The sequence below is a fragment of the Thalassophryne amazonica genome, chromosome 8 (assembly GCF_902500255.1).
Source record: "Thalassophryne amazonica chromosome 8, fThaAma1.1, whole genome shotgun sequence".
NCBI classification, from domain to species: Eukaryota; Metazoa; Chordata; class Actinopteri; order Batrachoidiformes; family Batrachoididae; genus Thalassophryne; species Thalassophryne amazonica.
Window position 1 is genome coordinate 21,990,377 of NC_047110.1, and position 15,293 is coordinate 22,005,669.

The 15,293-nt window shown below is 41.0% G+C and overlaps 1 protein-coding gene across 1 annotated transcript in view; it reads right to left on the reverse strand.

Annotated features, from left to right (window-relative positions):
- swap70b (switching B cell complex subunit SWAP70b) overlaps window positions 1-15,293 on the reverse strand; it is a 101,675-nt gene that overhangs the window by 75,845 nt on the left and 10,537 nt on the right. The window contains exon 2 of the mRNA XM_034175852.1: window positions 12,045-12,185. Coding sequence (XP_034031743.1) covers window positions 12,045-12,185 — 141 coding nt within the window. The remainder of the gene's footprint in view (window positions 1-12,044; window positions 12,186-15,293) is intronic.

Sequence of the window (15,293 nt, forward strand, 5' to 3'; positions counted from 1 at the left end):
AACAGCATTAATGGACATATTTAGACTTCTGACTAAATTACAAGAAACACATGTCAACAATCGCATAACTTACCCACAACGTATGTCCCACAAGTATGGGACGTATGTGTCATACGCTGGCATGCCCTGAAATTTTTCAGCATGCCCAAAATGTCTCAAGATGCTTAGCGTATTACAATGAATATCAGCGTGCTTCAGCGTGTTTCAACGTGCTCTTAACCTACACAAAACTTAACCATAACGTATCATACGCCAGTGTTTTTTTTTTTAATATGGTCGGCATACGCTGGCTAAATCGTCAAGGTGCGACAGGGCCTTTAGAGTGGACGTGTACTGAGCACCCGTCGGATTCTTGTTTGCTATAACATGACGGAACAACTTGAGCAAAGGTATTGCATCAAATTTTGGCAAACGCTTGGTGATACCCAAGTAGAAACCATTTGTAAGCTTCACCAGGCTTTTGGTAATGATGTCATGAACATAACACAAATAAAAGAGCGGCATAACCACTTCAAAAATGAGTGCCCTCTGCCAGCTCACCGTACAGTAGTCCTTTAGGAATGCAGCCCGGATCCATTCTCCTGATGCGGCCAAGCCAACGAAGACGCCTTTCGCCAAGAATAGTGAACACGCTGCTCATGTTGACGCATTCCAAGACCTCTGTGTTGGGCACCTTGTCCTGCCATCCGATGTGCAGAATTTGTCTAAGGCACCTCAGATGGTAGCTGGTAAGCTTTTTCTCAGGTCTAGCGTAGGTGGTCCATGCCTTGCTACCGTCCTGAGCACACAGGTCTGGTAGACGCGCAGTTTTATCTTCTCAGTGAAGCTGAAGTTGTTCCAGACTGTGGCTTAGTCTTGCCATAACTGCTACTGCCTTCGTAATCCTGCTGTTCATCTCTGCATCAATGGAGAGTGAGTTAAAGATGGTTGACCCAAGGTATGTGAAGTGCTCCATGACTTCCAGGCTGTACCCATCAATGTCAATGTTAGGGGGAGCAAATGTGTCCTGCACCATGATGTTTGTCTTCTTCAGACTGTTGGTCAGTCCAAACTCCATGCAGGCGTGAGAGAGGCAACTAACAAGCTGCTGCAGACCGTCTTCAGAGTGTGATGTCGAGGATGCATCGTCAGCAAAGAGCATCTCACAAATGAGTACCTCTATAACCTTGGTCTTGGCACAAAGTCGGGCAATGTTGAAGAGCTTGCCATCGGTCCTGGCGTGAATGTACACTTCCTCGCCGCAATTCTTCAAGGCGTACAGGAGGAGCATGCAGAAGTAGAGTCTGAAGAGCACTGATGCAAGGACACAGCCCTTTTTCACCCCACTGCTAACTGGGAAGGCCTGTGAAGTTGCGCCATTGAAGAAAACTGTACTGTGCATGTTCTCATGGAACGAAGAGACCACTGCAAGGAGTTTTGGGGGGTAGCCTATCTTCTGCAGGAGCTTGAAGATTCCGCTTCGACTGACCAAGTCAAAAGCCTTGGTCAGGTCGATGAAGACGATGTAGTGTGGCATTTGCTGCTCTTGACACTTCTGCTGCAGCTAGTATATCGAAAAGATCATGTCCACGGTAGACCTCCCAGCTCCAAAGCTGCACTGGAACTCTGTTTAAACACACGAGACCAATGTCTGTAGACACGCAACATGGCAGAAGACCTTCCCAACGGTGCTGAGAAGTGAGATGCCTCGATAATTATTGCAGTTGCTTCCGTCTCCTTTGTTCTTACATCTAAACCACTTATTGCTCTAAAAAACATTCCTTATTTACAGACTAATTCAGCAACATCAAAACAACAAAAAGAAACAAAGTGTGAGATTAAAAAAAATTAATGTTATAGGTGCTTTAATGAATTAATGTAAATTAACGCATTATTTTGACAGCCACAGGCAGAATGTTATAATGCTGAGGACGCTGCTGCAACTCGCAATGGACTGTTGTGCATGTGTTTCGCACCTTTTAAAACACAGTCTAACTCGAGCGCGGGCTGGCCACTGGGCCAAAGGAGCAGCTGAGGAGTGTGTGCAGGGAGAGTTGGTCTTCGGTCACAGTAAGAGAAACTGGCAGTCAGTCACCCACGCATACATACCTTCCCACCAACAGATGGCTAAGACCCACTCAGTCAAGTCGGTTCCATGGAGTCATGGATGCAGCAAAGCGTGACAGCAGCACACGCTCCCAGACTTGACTTGAGTTAAAACTGTGGCAGAGGTGAAACACTAAGGGTAATCAAAATCAAAATAGCCGTTATTCAACAAGTATCTTCAAAGAATACAAGGAATTGAACTCTGGTTTGAACTGTACTATCTCTGTACAAACATGTATAAATAAACACGAAATAATTCACCATAAAAACGTGCAAAACAGATAACCAGATTGAGGTTGTATATGAGGTATGAATTAGTGACTTTTATGGCAGGTTAAGTTGTTCATCAGTGTGACGGCCTGTGGAAAGAAACTGTTCCTGTGTCTGGTTGTTTTGATGTACAGAGTTCTGTAATTTCGACCAGAAGGGAAGAGTTTTAACAGTTTGTGTCCAGGGTGTGAGGGGTCTGCAGAGATGTTACCACCTCGCTTCCTGGTCCTGGACTAGTATAAGTCCTGTATGGAGGGCAGCACAACAACAGGACTGATATGCAACTCAGGCAGGTGTTCACAATGATGCGCATTCTCTCTCTCTCTGTCACTGTCTCTCTCGCTTTCTCTTGCTCTAGGTCACAGAGGATCCCTTGTTTCATGGAATGTGGTGCTCCATCACTCCATAAAGTGCTGAGTCAGACTCTTCAGTGCAGCTAAGCAGGTGCATTCTGCAGAATTCAGCAACATTCCTCATGATATTAGTCACACTACTGTACACGTTTGTGCCCAGTGATCACATCAGCATCGGACATGCAAGTGGAGGAGTTTCAGATCATTTTGAGTGCAGTTTTATTTGTTTTGTTTTTTTCTCAACTGTGCTTCTGCAATAAGAATTACCTGAATCACAAACACCTGTAAGATGCTGTATTGACAGTAACAAGAGGAAGCAGGTGTTTGCTCTTTATAACAGCAAGACAGTGTTTTGTTTGTTTGTTTGTTAAATATTTTTGTCAATAAGGTTAATGCTATTTGATCTTGTGCTGGATAGAGACCCATATCTGGACAATTACAAACCATTTACCTCGAGAGGTGTGAATGAGGACCATGTTTGAGAACCCCACTGGCAGTCAGGCCATGAGAGGGCAATAGAAACAAGCCTCAGGAACAACCAAGCCTCTCAGTGCTATACTCGTCATTGATAATTACGATATACAATAGTGTGCAAATGTTTTAGGCACATTTAATGCATCAGAAAACCATTACAAATTCAGAAAACCTGATAAATATTCAAAAATAAATAAAATGTGTGGAAAAAGTTCCACTTTAATGATAATCGATATGACAAATGTGTTCTATTTACGTATGATTTTTTTTTTTTGGTATATAAATCGCATCAGAGTATAAGTCGTGGGACCTCAAAAACCATTTTAAGAACTACAGGACTTAAAGTATGAGCAATTATGTTTGACATTCATTTTAATATTATATGAACATTTGCAACTGTGTTTGTGTGGTATTCTATTGGACAGTACACTTACAAAGCTATTATTATCATTATTATTGAATAAAAATATAGCTCCCATATTCACCGTTGTTGGAACTGATTTTGTATTGACATGCCCATTAGAAAGGGTTGGGGAGGGGTATCAAATGTTACTTTTGTTATAATTCTGAGGTGCCTAAAACTTTTGCACAGTACTGAGTGTGTGTCTGTCTGTCTCAAGAGAAAGAGAGAGAGACACACACACACACATATATATAAAGTGAAATTTCAGCTACAGTTTGCCAGAAGACATGAAAATTCAGTAAGGTATGTCTTCTATAATATATTCCAACTCTAAGGTAGAACTATACTAGTGCATACTAAGGTATATCTAAATATCTAAAAAAAAAAAGGAAAAGTAGAATAGAAGAGTAGAACAAAGTAGAGTAGAGCCACTTAAGTGCCTGGGCTTGAGAACCAGGGATAGTAGGTTGAAAAGCTTTTTTATCCCATGGGAATTCTCCCTACCTACCCAAGCAGCTCAAGAAAATGGACATATCATAATAATATATCATAAGACATAAGAAAATAGACATCATGTATATAAGTGATATTTAAATAATAAGGGTAATAAACAATATATACAAGGTATATATATAATATTATAGGCATTATAAAAACTACTTCAGAGTTGTCATGGGTGTGTTAAGCTACAAAACCAGGGGTCACCAACCCTGTTCCTGGAGGGCACCTGTTCTGCATGTTTTCCAAGTCTACCTACTCAAGTCAAACCTGATTTTTTTGAAAAGTGGTGTTTTCCAGCTCTTGACTGGCTGAGCACACCTGATAGAGTTAATTGCCTGGGAGTGGAAGACGGACAGTTGGAAAACATGCAGGACAGGTGCCCTCCAAGAACAGGGTTGGTGACCCCTGTACTAAACTAAACTAAGCTAAACTACTTCAGAGTTGTCATTGGTGTCATAAGCCTTGTCCACACATAACCTTTACTTTCCCTATATAATCTTTATCTTTGTTGTTTTCAAGCTGTTAAATAAACACAGCACCATTTCAAGAAATATCTCGGTCCACATGAAAATGCTCAAACTGCCTGAAAACACTGTAGTAAATATGTCCGGCCTGTATGTAGTGCAGCAACGCCGCCACAAAAAGAGAATAAATTGTGGAGCATGCACATAACTGGTGTAAAGAGCTATCAATGTAGCAGCAGAAACTAGAACTTTACAAAGCTGCACAGTGTATAGATAAAGTCTGTTAATCTGACTTCTCCATTTAAGCCGGATGAAAACTGTTATCCACAAGACGCTCTTGTTTTGGACAACAGCGTCTAGCAGTAATTTAATTCCTTATCGTGGAACTTGCATGTGATTAACTGCAGTATTTTTAAAGAAGTGCCTCAATGTTAGTCTGCTCCAGGTGCGTTTCTCAGCCTGAGCTGGAGTAAACCAGTGTTTTGTCCCACCGCCAACAAGAAGAGAAAACCAACTTATTTTAAAGGCTGAAAGTCTTTTCTACAATTATTTTAGTAGTGTCATGACGGTCCCTTTATTCAAAATCAGTGTTCACCACAGCCATCCTTTATTTATCTCTTCAGCACGCTGCTAGCAATGAAAATAAATCCCTTTAAGGATCCACCAAGACAAAAAAAAAAAGTTTAAATAAACTGTTAACAACAACGTGCCATTCATTATGAACGGCTGAGCACAAAGAGGTGGGGCTCTGACATCATAGTTTCGTATAGGCTGTCCACACAAAAATGCAAATCTGGCTTTTTCAGATTTATCTCCTCTGGGATCAGTTTTCAAAAAGTAGCAATTTCGGCCTCTGAAAATGCCAGCTTCATGTGAATGAAATGTCAATGTGACACAAAACCTTTGCAGATATGCCTGAACCCATCTCCATGTGGACGGAACCTTAATGGCTTCAGTCACTTAAATGAACTTTGGGACATTCATTGATTTGGAAATGTTCATGTATCCGTCCCCTGACTAAACAACAACAGGACTGTAAATTTATTAAAGACTGCCAATAATATTAATGTGCACACGTAAATTTGCACGTGTACTTTTATTTCACTTTATGAAAGCATTTTGCTTTGTTATTGTTGTTCAATCATTCAGGACACTTAAAAATTGCCATTTTTAAAGATGATGACAATACAAAAATGGGTTAATTTCTATTAATTTAAATTCTAGACTTAAACGTAAGGTAAAGGCTGAGCCACTGTATCCTTAAAATAGCAACCAATGAGTTTATTGGCAGATCCAGGAAATTTATTTATTTATTTATTTTTTACACATTTTTGTAGTTTTGTCTGATCTGGGTGGAGGTACACTGACCACTGACCTGTTTTTTTCTTTGCTTTATTTAGAAACACACACACACACACACACACACACACACACACACACACACACACACACACACACACACACAGTTTCCTTGAGAGATCAGGTGGAGTTTCCTGTGGACTGAGCTTCATTTCAATGGGCGGAGAATGCATGTGTGTGTCTGTGGAAAACTTTGTGTGTGTGTGGGGGGGGGGGGGGGGGGTGGACATATTCATGTTTACTCAATACATCATTGGTCATTTCCTGAAACTGAGCCCAGAATTTAGATTTCCTTGAGACAGGCTTCTTTGATATTGAGGGAAGCGTGCACTTAACACCACGCCACAAAAAGGCACCGACTGCCTCACTGAGGATTAGGACTTGATGCAACGTTACTGGCTGTTAAACATGTTGTACAACTTTCTGTGATTCCCTTTGCTGCCTTCTCAGATGTGATAGAGGAAGCTCTGTTCTAAACGTGACAAAAATAAAAAGCCCCAACATTACTCAGAAGGCGCTGACTCTTGCAGTCTGCACAAAATGGTGACGCACCAATAATTCCTCCTTAAAAAGCCTTAACCTTGACTATGATAACTGTGGTATATCAAACCCACTGCCAGTCAGCTTGTTATACCAAAAACCAAGACAGGCAGGTGTTACAACGAAAGGGTGACAATCCATTCTTACAGAAAGACTAACACTACCCAACAAGCTTTTCCTTTTATATATTAACACTTTAATTAATAAAACATATCAAATTTTCCCAAAGTTTGATTCCATACAATGCTTTTGCTTTACCAAATACAACTTTTGGTGTCAACGAACACTCTAACCTGGGTGAGGGAGGTGGGGCAGCCAAACCACAATCATATCTACACAAGCATTAAGATGTGTACATCATCAATGATATAAGGCAGTAGTGCTCACCGAGAGTCAGACATAATAGGATTTACATATTCCACCCACTTGGACCAAATTCGGTAGAAAATGTCCATCTGTACTTTGAGGGAGAAGGACAGTTTTTCCCATAGTGTATCTACCTTGGACAATGTTTATCTAGTCCTCGATTATTGGTGGCTCTGGTTTGAGCCATCACCTCATGAGGGTCCTCTTGGTTGCTGCCAATAAAAGGTATAGAAGTTTCTTATCTTTAAAGTTCAATGTGTCCTTTGGTATGTTACACAAATTAGGGGTTTCAAAAGTCAGAGGAAAAGCACCTGAGAAAACAGTCTGTGGATGGTCCTGTATTCTAGACCAGTATGAACGAATGATTTGGCAGTCCCCCCAAAAAATATGAAAATGACTGTCACCATTCCCCCCACGTCTCCAACAAGTATCACCCATGCCCCAATACCTTTTCTGAGCAGGGGTAATAAAAAAGCTCATATTTTTCCAACAAAATTCACACCAAACATTCAAACCAGTTGTAACTCATTATATCTCACAGGTATGTTTCCAACATTCCTCTGAAATTATCAAGTCACCTTCTTTTTCCCCACTTACCTTTAACATAGACAGTGTTATCTTTTTTACACTGCAGGACGACGTTATATAATCTTGATATGATTTTGTTGTGTGCTCCAGGTTTAGTTATCCAAAAAGCTTTTCCATGACTGAAACAAGACTCTCACACCTGCTGATCAGCTGCCTGCTACCATCTTTCTCCTGATATCTTCCAGAAGATCTAATTATAGGGCATAATCCCTTTATGCAACTTCAATATTTGTTTCGTGAAATTGAAGGTTATAAAAATTAATGGAGGAGGTCACATTGTCCAAAACACGATGTCCACCAATCTGGATCACTTCCAAAATTCAGTGGTGTCTTCCATGCCTGAACATCTATCTGTGGTGCAAATTTGGTGAGAATCCAGAAGTAGTTTTGATGTAATCCTTCAAAGCTTATAAAAAGGGAAAACTTGATCCAAAATCCAGATCAAGAACACCTCCAAAATTTAATGGATTCTTCCAAGTCCTAATATCTATCTGTGGTGAAAGTTTTGTCAAAATCCATGCAGTAGTTTTGAGGTAATCTTGCTAACAGACAGACAGACGGACGTAATCCGTATTTTTTGATTCTGCACACTTCAATGTGGTTTGGGTTTCATGTTAAACACCCTAATGTGCAGAAACCACCAAGCTACATGCAGACGTGGTTTTTGATGCAGGCGAAGTGGGCAGCTGCCCGGGGCGCATTTTTTTCATGACACACAAGGGGCGGCACAAACATTTAAGAAAAAATAAATAATCATCAGCAAAGCGGTGATCATATCACTGTGTGGAGAATTATCAAATTGGTGCTCCCTCCCTGCAGCTATAGGCGCCCCTGTTTAGTGAGCTGCACAGAACAGAACCAGTGTAAAAGGTTCGGCTGTTCTTTTCTGCGGTTGTCCCCCAACACAGGCGCTCTTCTCCCCTGCGCTCTGCTCCGCTTTGACTCTGGACGGAGCAGCCTGCAGTGCTCCTGTTTCTCCGCTGTTCCGCTCAGCAGCACCCTTCTGTCCAGTGGCAAAGTCCACTTAGGACGCAGCACAGAACCAGAACAGGCAATTGAAAGCGAACAGATATAGAGTGTAAGAATTATTAAATATAGTGTATTTCACGAGAGGGGACAAACGGCCCACTTCTGGGAAAAAAAAAAAGTTTGCAGAAGGAGAGCCTGCTTATTGAGGGTTTAGAATTGAGCTGCGTTCACATTACTAGCTGAAGTGACTTGTATAATTAAGTGTATTGCAACAGATATAAATAAGTAAGAAAATGGTGAGACCACTTTAACCCTTTATCTACGGCGATGGTGCCCACGCCATATTTTCCATATGCGTATTTTTTTACCGTAACGCCGCCATAGTTTGTCCAATCCGAATGATTCAAAGTGCATCGTTAAGCTAACACCAAGGGCTTTCCAATGATATATGGTGTATTATGGTAAACGTAAGCCTTTGACGTCATCAGGCAGAGGAAAAACACGGACGTTTCACACTAGTGCGCCGCTGATTCTCATTACCGTAAGTTCTCATGTAAGCCCTCAATCTGAAAAATTTCAACAGTGACAGCAAGCCAAGAACCCGTGCTTTCCAACAGTATGCTATATGTTGCATATATTACGGTAAAGTGCGTTCAGTGACTTCTGAAACGAGGGAAAAGTATGAAAAACAGCGCAAAAGTGACAGAAAAGTACTGAGACAGACAGCAAACATAAATGTAGTAATTTTTGAGGAAAAGGCAGGGTGTTAGTGTCATTTGTGAAGGTGTGTGTGCGTGTTTGTGTGGGTGTGATGGCTCCATCAGCCACAAGCCACTGCCCGGTGCCAACAAGCAGTGGAAACCCAACTTGCCAGTGATCCACAAAGGGGTGGCGTTCTTGCAAGGTTTTCAAGAGGTCAACCTGCTGGATGTGCAAACTTTGGAAAATTGGCCTCTGTCTTCAGCCAGACAGAAACTGTTACAAACAGTACCACACTGACTGATGGAGTTTAGATCTAATTTTGATTCTTGGTTATATATTTGTATATAGTTTGACACTTTATTGTTTTATTCATATTGTATAATTTTGCACAAAATGAGTGATCAAATGAGTGATTTATTGCACATTTTAATAATACAGATAATAATTGATATATTTATATATAGTTTTGCACTTTGTTGTTATTCATATTGTTTGGTTCTGCAATTTAAAATTGGTTACTTTTTGAATATTTTCGCCTTGTAAAATGTTTACTTTTGCACTGTTTCTGCACTGTTTCTGAGTTCTAGACAGACAAAATTAATTATTTTGATTGTAAACACTTACAGCTTCCTGTTAAAAATGTGAAATCCAAACTTCCTTTACATAATCATTTTTCACTAAAAAACTGAAAAAAAAATCAAGTTCGTTTTTGTGTTTTTTCTCATTTTAAATGCTAAAACTTACAAATAATGTGTATAAATAGTTAATCAGGTGTAATATAATTGAAATTCAGGTACTCTTGGAAAAGGGTACCAAAGCACACAAAACATAGAACATTATTTCTTAATTTTATTGCTATAATAAAAAATTATAACAAATCGTCCATTTATAGCCTCAGTAGGTAAAGGGTTAAACCTTTAAAAATGCAGAACTGTTTTAGATGGTTTTACAAACATCAAGCTAAATATTTAGCTAAATGTTGAGGCAAATATGCACCTTAATAAAAGAGCTAGTTGTTTCTTCATAAGAGACAGATTAATATAGCGTCTAATGCCAAACATTTAGCACGTGAGGGCGTGTTTATTCAAATTTGCAATTCATGGATGTTTTGTATAAGAATTATATTGTAGCCTGCAGTCTTTTGATGTCAATTGCAATTTCAGGGAGACTTCTAAAATATTAAAAATGATAACAAAAAAAGAAAAGCTGGCTGCTTGTGCAAACTTTTGACTGTTTTTTTTGGCTATATGCAAAACCTATGCCTGAAAATCCATATCTGACTTCTGCTTGCTCTGCGAGACATGCCCAATCACCACATCCGTGCACTGGGTGACACACCCACACAGTCTGTGGTCAAGCCACAGAGGAAGGAACATGGGAATCAGCAGCTCCTGTTCTTTAAAAAGGAACAGGCATGTTATTTCATGCATGCACATTACTGCACAAGGGACCTATTGAACACCCCAGTGCAAAGCCCAGCACGAGCATTAATGCCGATTTCCATCAAACAAAAGGTGTCATTTTTGTGCCTATTGACCACAACAATTTCTATATACTGCATTTGCTTTGCTTCACATATATCTGACACCTTTTTTGGTCTGTTCTACACACATTTGTGTGTGTGTGTGGGGGGGGGGGGCACGCAGTGTGAGACACAGATTTTTTTGTTTTCGTTTTTAAGAAAAGTCTGGCCATGAAGCAGAAGTCGTGCCGGTTGGTCAAATAAGAAAAGCAGCTATTTGTCCCCCAGTTTGAGCCTGGAGATAATTAATATTATTATTATTTTTTTTTTTGTACCTACAATGTTAAGTGCACTATGCTGTTAATACTGATGACGACAGGGTGTGATGATGACATGATAACTGGTGACCTTCAGTTGTGTTTCAGCTCTGACAGTCAAAAATAGACATGTTGCTTACATACCGCTGCAGTACGTTCTGCTGCAACTGGGACTCAACAGAAAACGAACTGCTAAGAAGCTGGAGGAAAAGGAAGCATTGACTTGAGTGATGTTATCAGTAAACATGTATCACAGATGCACCATACTGCAGGCGGAATGCAAATGTAGTATGTGGAAATTCAGCCTAAACTGTAATACTGCATGCGTGTGTTCTATAATGAGTCACTTAAAAGCATCTATGTCACCAACCACCAAAAACCTGGTCTAAAATCCACCACTGTCACGCAATGGATAAGGCATGCAACAGTCAGCTGCACAACACACGCGTACGCTTCCAGCACATATCACCTGCATCACTATAACATTAATATGACAGAGTATTACAGCCACTGTGGGCACAGAAAGAAACACGGAGCAGGAGGAGGTCTTAAAGTGTAGGTGACACGATATGTAATTTTTTTTTTTGTATTGAAGGTTAAAATCAAAGTTCGAAATTAATGCTTTCCCGGTGTGTGGTTACTGAAAAGATAAATATTCAGATTTTGAACTGTGCACCACTAAAAACCAGGAACTTACGGACGAGTCATGACACTGGAGAAGAAGGACGAAGTGACATCAGCGGGAGAACCTATGTTTTAGCAGCCCCATATGTTTTGTTAGCAACTGGACGTATTTCTTTGTTAAGTGCTTCATTTTTGGAGTTATGCCGGCTCGATGTGTTTGCTGCAGGCTTTTATTAAAACACTGCTGGAGGCGGAGTCAGCAGGTTTCAGTTTTCCAAGGATCACATGCGTCGGAATGAGTGGATTAAACAGATGTGGGTCACCCAGCGACTCGTCCGTCCTGTCCTCAGTACATTTTGAAGACAGCTGTTTTGACATTGTCCCATTGAGAAGGGTGAGACTTCAGCTGGGACCAGATGTTTGACAGCTGTGGACTAGCGGGCACTACTTTTTTCCACACGCTTTCAACACTCCAGCTTAAGCAATGATGCAGCTCATTTATATTGACAATCAATGTAAAACATTAGCAGACTGTTATTTCAGAGAGAATTAGTGCTGCTGACTGACCTTATCCAGGATGAACTTGTTCAGGTAAGGCATGTAGCCCTGATTGGACACTGGACCCTCATCATCATCTTTAAAGTGCTCCTCCAGTGCCACGGGGTCATGTGGAATCTTCATCACTGTACATAAACTGTGTGACAGCACCTGTAATAATACCAAAACATTAGATTCCAAATGGGTCTTGATTTAAACATTTTCATGTGAAGTCCAATCACTGGTCTGTAGGGCAGATCAGGCTCCCACCTGGGGAAAAAAAAGAAAAAAAAAAAGGAGTATTGTCCCTAACAACTTGTAGAAAAGAGCAAGAGAATGTCATATGAACCACAAACGGGAAACCCCACTGAGAGACAGTTGTGATACCAACAGAACCTGAATTTAGGCTCGTCTCAAAAACAATTATTCCCTTGAATAATACAGTAAAGTCAATAACTATTTGGTCAGTGACACTTTTTTTTGTTTCACGACCTTACCACACTGTTTTCTTTTTTTTTTTGTCAATCAGTAAAAAACGTCACAGCAATCATCAAAATATTGATGCACTGCATGAATAGATAAAAACACAGAATACCAGTCCAAGGTGTGCAATAGTGATAAATTTTTTTTAACATCGATAACTGTCTCTGCATCTCTGTATACACAACATGCAATAATAAATAAAGGACATGGGATATTGCACATATGAAGATGGTACAAGAATAAAGTTGCAACAGTGTATTCTATATCCTACATTCTATATTGCACAGTTCTTTCTATTGATTTGTATTTATCTGTCTTATGGCAGTTGGGTAAAAGCTGTCTCTGATTTTACATGTTTTGCAACTCAGGCTATGTTACTATCTACCTGAGGGTAGGAGGGAAAACAGATTGTTAAAGGGATTTGAAGTGTCTCTGATTATCTGTCTTGCCCTGGACAAGCGGCGCTGTTCTGCCAGTTCATCAACGGTCGGTAGCCTGGCCCTAATATTCTCAGCTGCTCTCACAACCCTCCCCAGTGCCTTCCTGTCCGCAAGGCTGCTACTTTCATGCCACAGAGAGATACTACTGGTGGCATGAAAGTAGCAGTCTTGGGCAGTAGCAGCGTTGGGCTTGAGACCAGAGGATTTTTCTGTTCAAATCCCAGCCTGTCCAGAAAATCACTATGGACCCTTGGGCAAGGTCCTTAATCCCTAGTTGCTCCCAGTGTGTAGTAAGCACCTTGCATGGCAGCACCCTGAAATCAGTGCATGTGTTTGTGTGAATGGGTGAATGTGAGGCATAACTGTAAAGCACTTAGAGCATCTGACGCAGATGGAAAAGCACTATATAAATGCAGTCCATTTACCATTTATATTGGTGAGTGAATGGTGCTGTCGGATTAGGGCTCCATGCCCCTCTCTTACCGAAGTATATTTTCAGGCCCATTCAGATCTGAAATCTGGTCAAAACTTTCAACATATTTCAGTGGTGTTCCTGGGGTTGCAGAAGCGGATTTTTATTATCTTGCCAAAACAAAGTTTTGCAAAACCTTTAACTCACTGTGCAGCACACAGTTTACATCGCAGACTCTTGCAATTTCACATACAGCAGCCCTAGAAAGGTACCTTTCAGCACACAAAAGGACCAAGCTCAAGGTCAAAGGTCAAGGTCACAGGAAGGTCAAACACTAAATTCAACTAACAACTTCTTGGTCACAATTTTTGAAATTTTGCCTCCAAATTTGGCATGAACATAGTGATAGGCCTTACCATAAGCCATTACCTGGGGAAAAAAAAAAACAATAAAAACTTTGCTGCTCACAGTTTGTGCTTTTTTCCTCCAAATTTGGCATGAATATAGTATGTTCCCTTGCCCGTCAGTCCCTCTTCATGGTGGTCGTTCCTCATGGTAGGCTCTGTTGTTCATCTTTTGGAAAGATACCGGTCATTCTCAGAGTGACAGGTTTCATTTATTTATTTAGACTGCTTGATCAATTCAAGATTAAGCCTGATTCTGTCGATCCTTTTCTCTCACCTCATCTGCATGGCAGCACTGGAGTGAGCAGGCACAAAGCTCTGCGCCTGCCTTCCGCACAGAAAACATTACATGTTTTAAAAGTAAATTATCACACTGCAAAAACAACAGGCAGTGCTCCTGCAGTAAAAGCATTTTATTATACGAGGTCTATTAGATAATAAACCGACCCTTTTACTTTTTTTTTTTAACTATATGGATTTGAATGACGTGCGATTACACCAATCATGCTTGAGCCCTCGTGCGCATGTGTGAGTTTTTTCACGCGTGTCGGTGACGTCATTTCCCTGTGGGCAGGCCTTGAGGGAGATGTGGTCCCGCCCTCTCGGCTGAATTCCTTTGTTTCACACGCTACTCGAGACGGCGCGTGTTGCTTTATCAACATTTTTTCTGGACCTGTGAGGGATATCCGAGTGGACACTATTCGAGAAATTAAGCTGGTTTTCGGTGAAAAGTTTAACGGCTGATGAGAGATTATGGGGTGTTTCTGTCGGTGTAAGGACTTCCCATGGAGCGGGACGTCGTGCAGGACTTCCAGGCACTGTCGTCGGCCTGTTTCAACCTGAAAACATCCTAATTTAAGGCTTAATTCACCCAGGACGTCGTGAGAGAACAGAGAAGATTCAGAAGAGGCCAGCATGAGGACTTTATGCGGACATTCCACTGTTTAAGGACATTTTGTAATGAAAGACGTGCGCGTCACGGAAATGACTCGGCGAATCTGTGTGCGCCGCGACAGGAAAAACACCTCCGTGTTGAAAACCATTTGTAAAATTCAGGCGGCTTTTGATGGCTTTCAACAAGTGAGTAACTGAGAAATTGTTTAACAGCTTTGGGCATGTTCCAACTTGCCCGTTAAGGTTTCCAACGGAGGTGTTTTTCCTGTCGCGACCCCCCGCGGTCGGGTCCGGCCCGACATGTGACTCTGCCCGCACGTTCTTTCATTACAAAATGTCCATTAACAATGGAATGTCCGAATAAACTCCTCATGCCGACTTCTTCTGAAAGTTCTCTATTCTCTGATGACTTACTGGGTCAAAAGAGCCTGAAATGTGGAAGTTTTCAACTTGAAACAGTGAGACGCTGCCGCCTCGAAGCGCAGATCGCCGTCAGGCGCCGTGGGCCATCCTTATGGCGACACTACCAGACCAAAATCTCTCATCAGCAGTTAAAATTTTTACCGAAAACAAGCTGAATTTATCGAATGGTGTCCACTCAGTTGTGCCTTACAGTTTTGAAAAAATTTTGATCAAACAAAGCAGC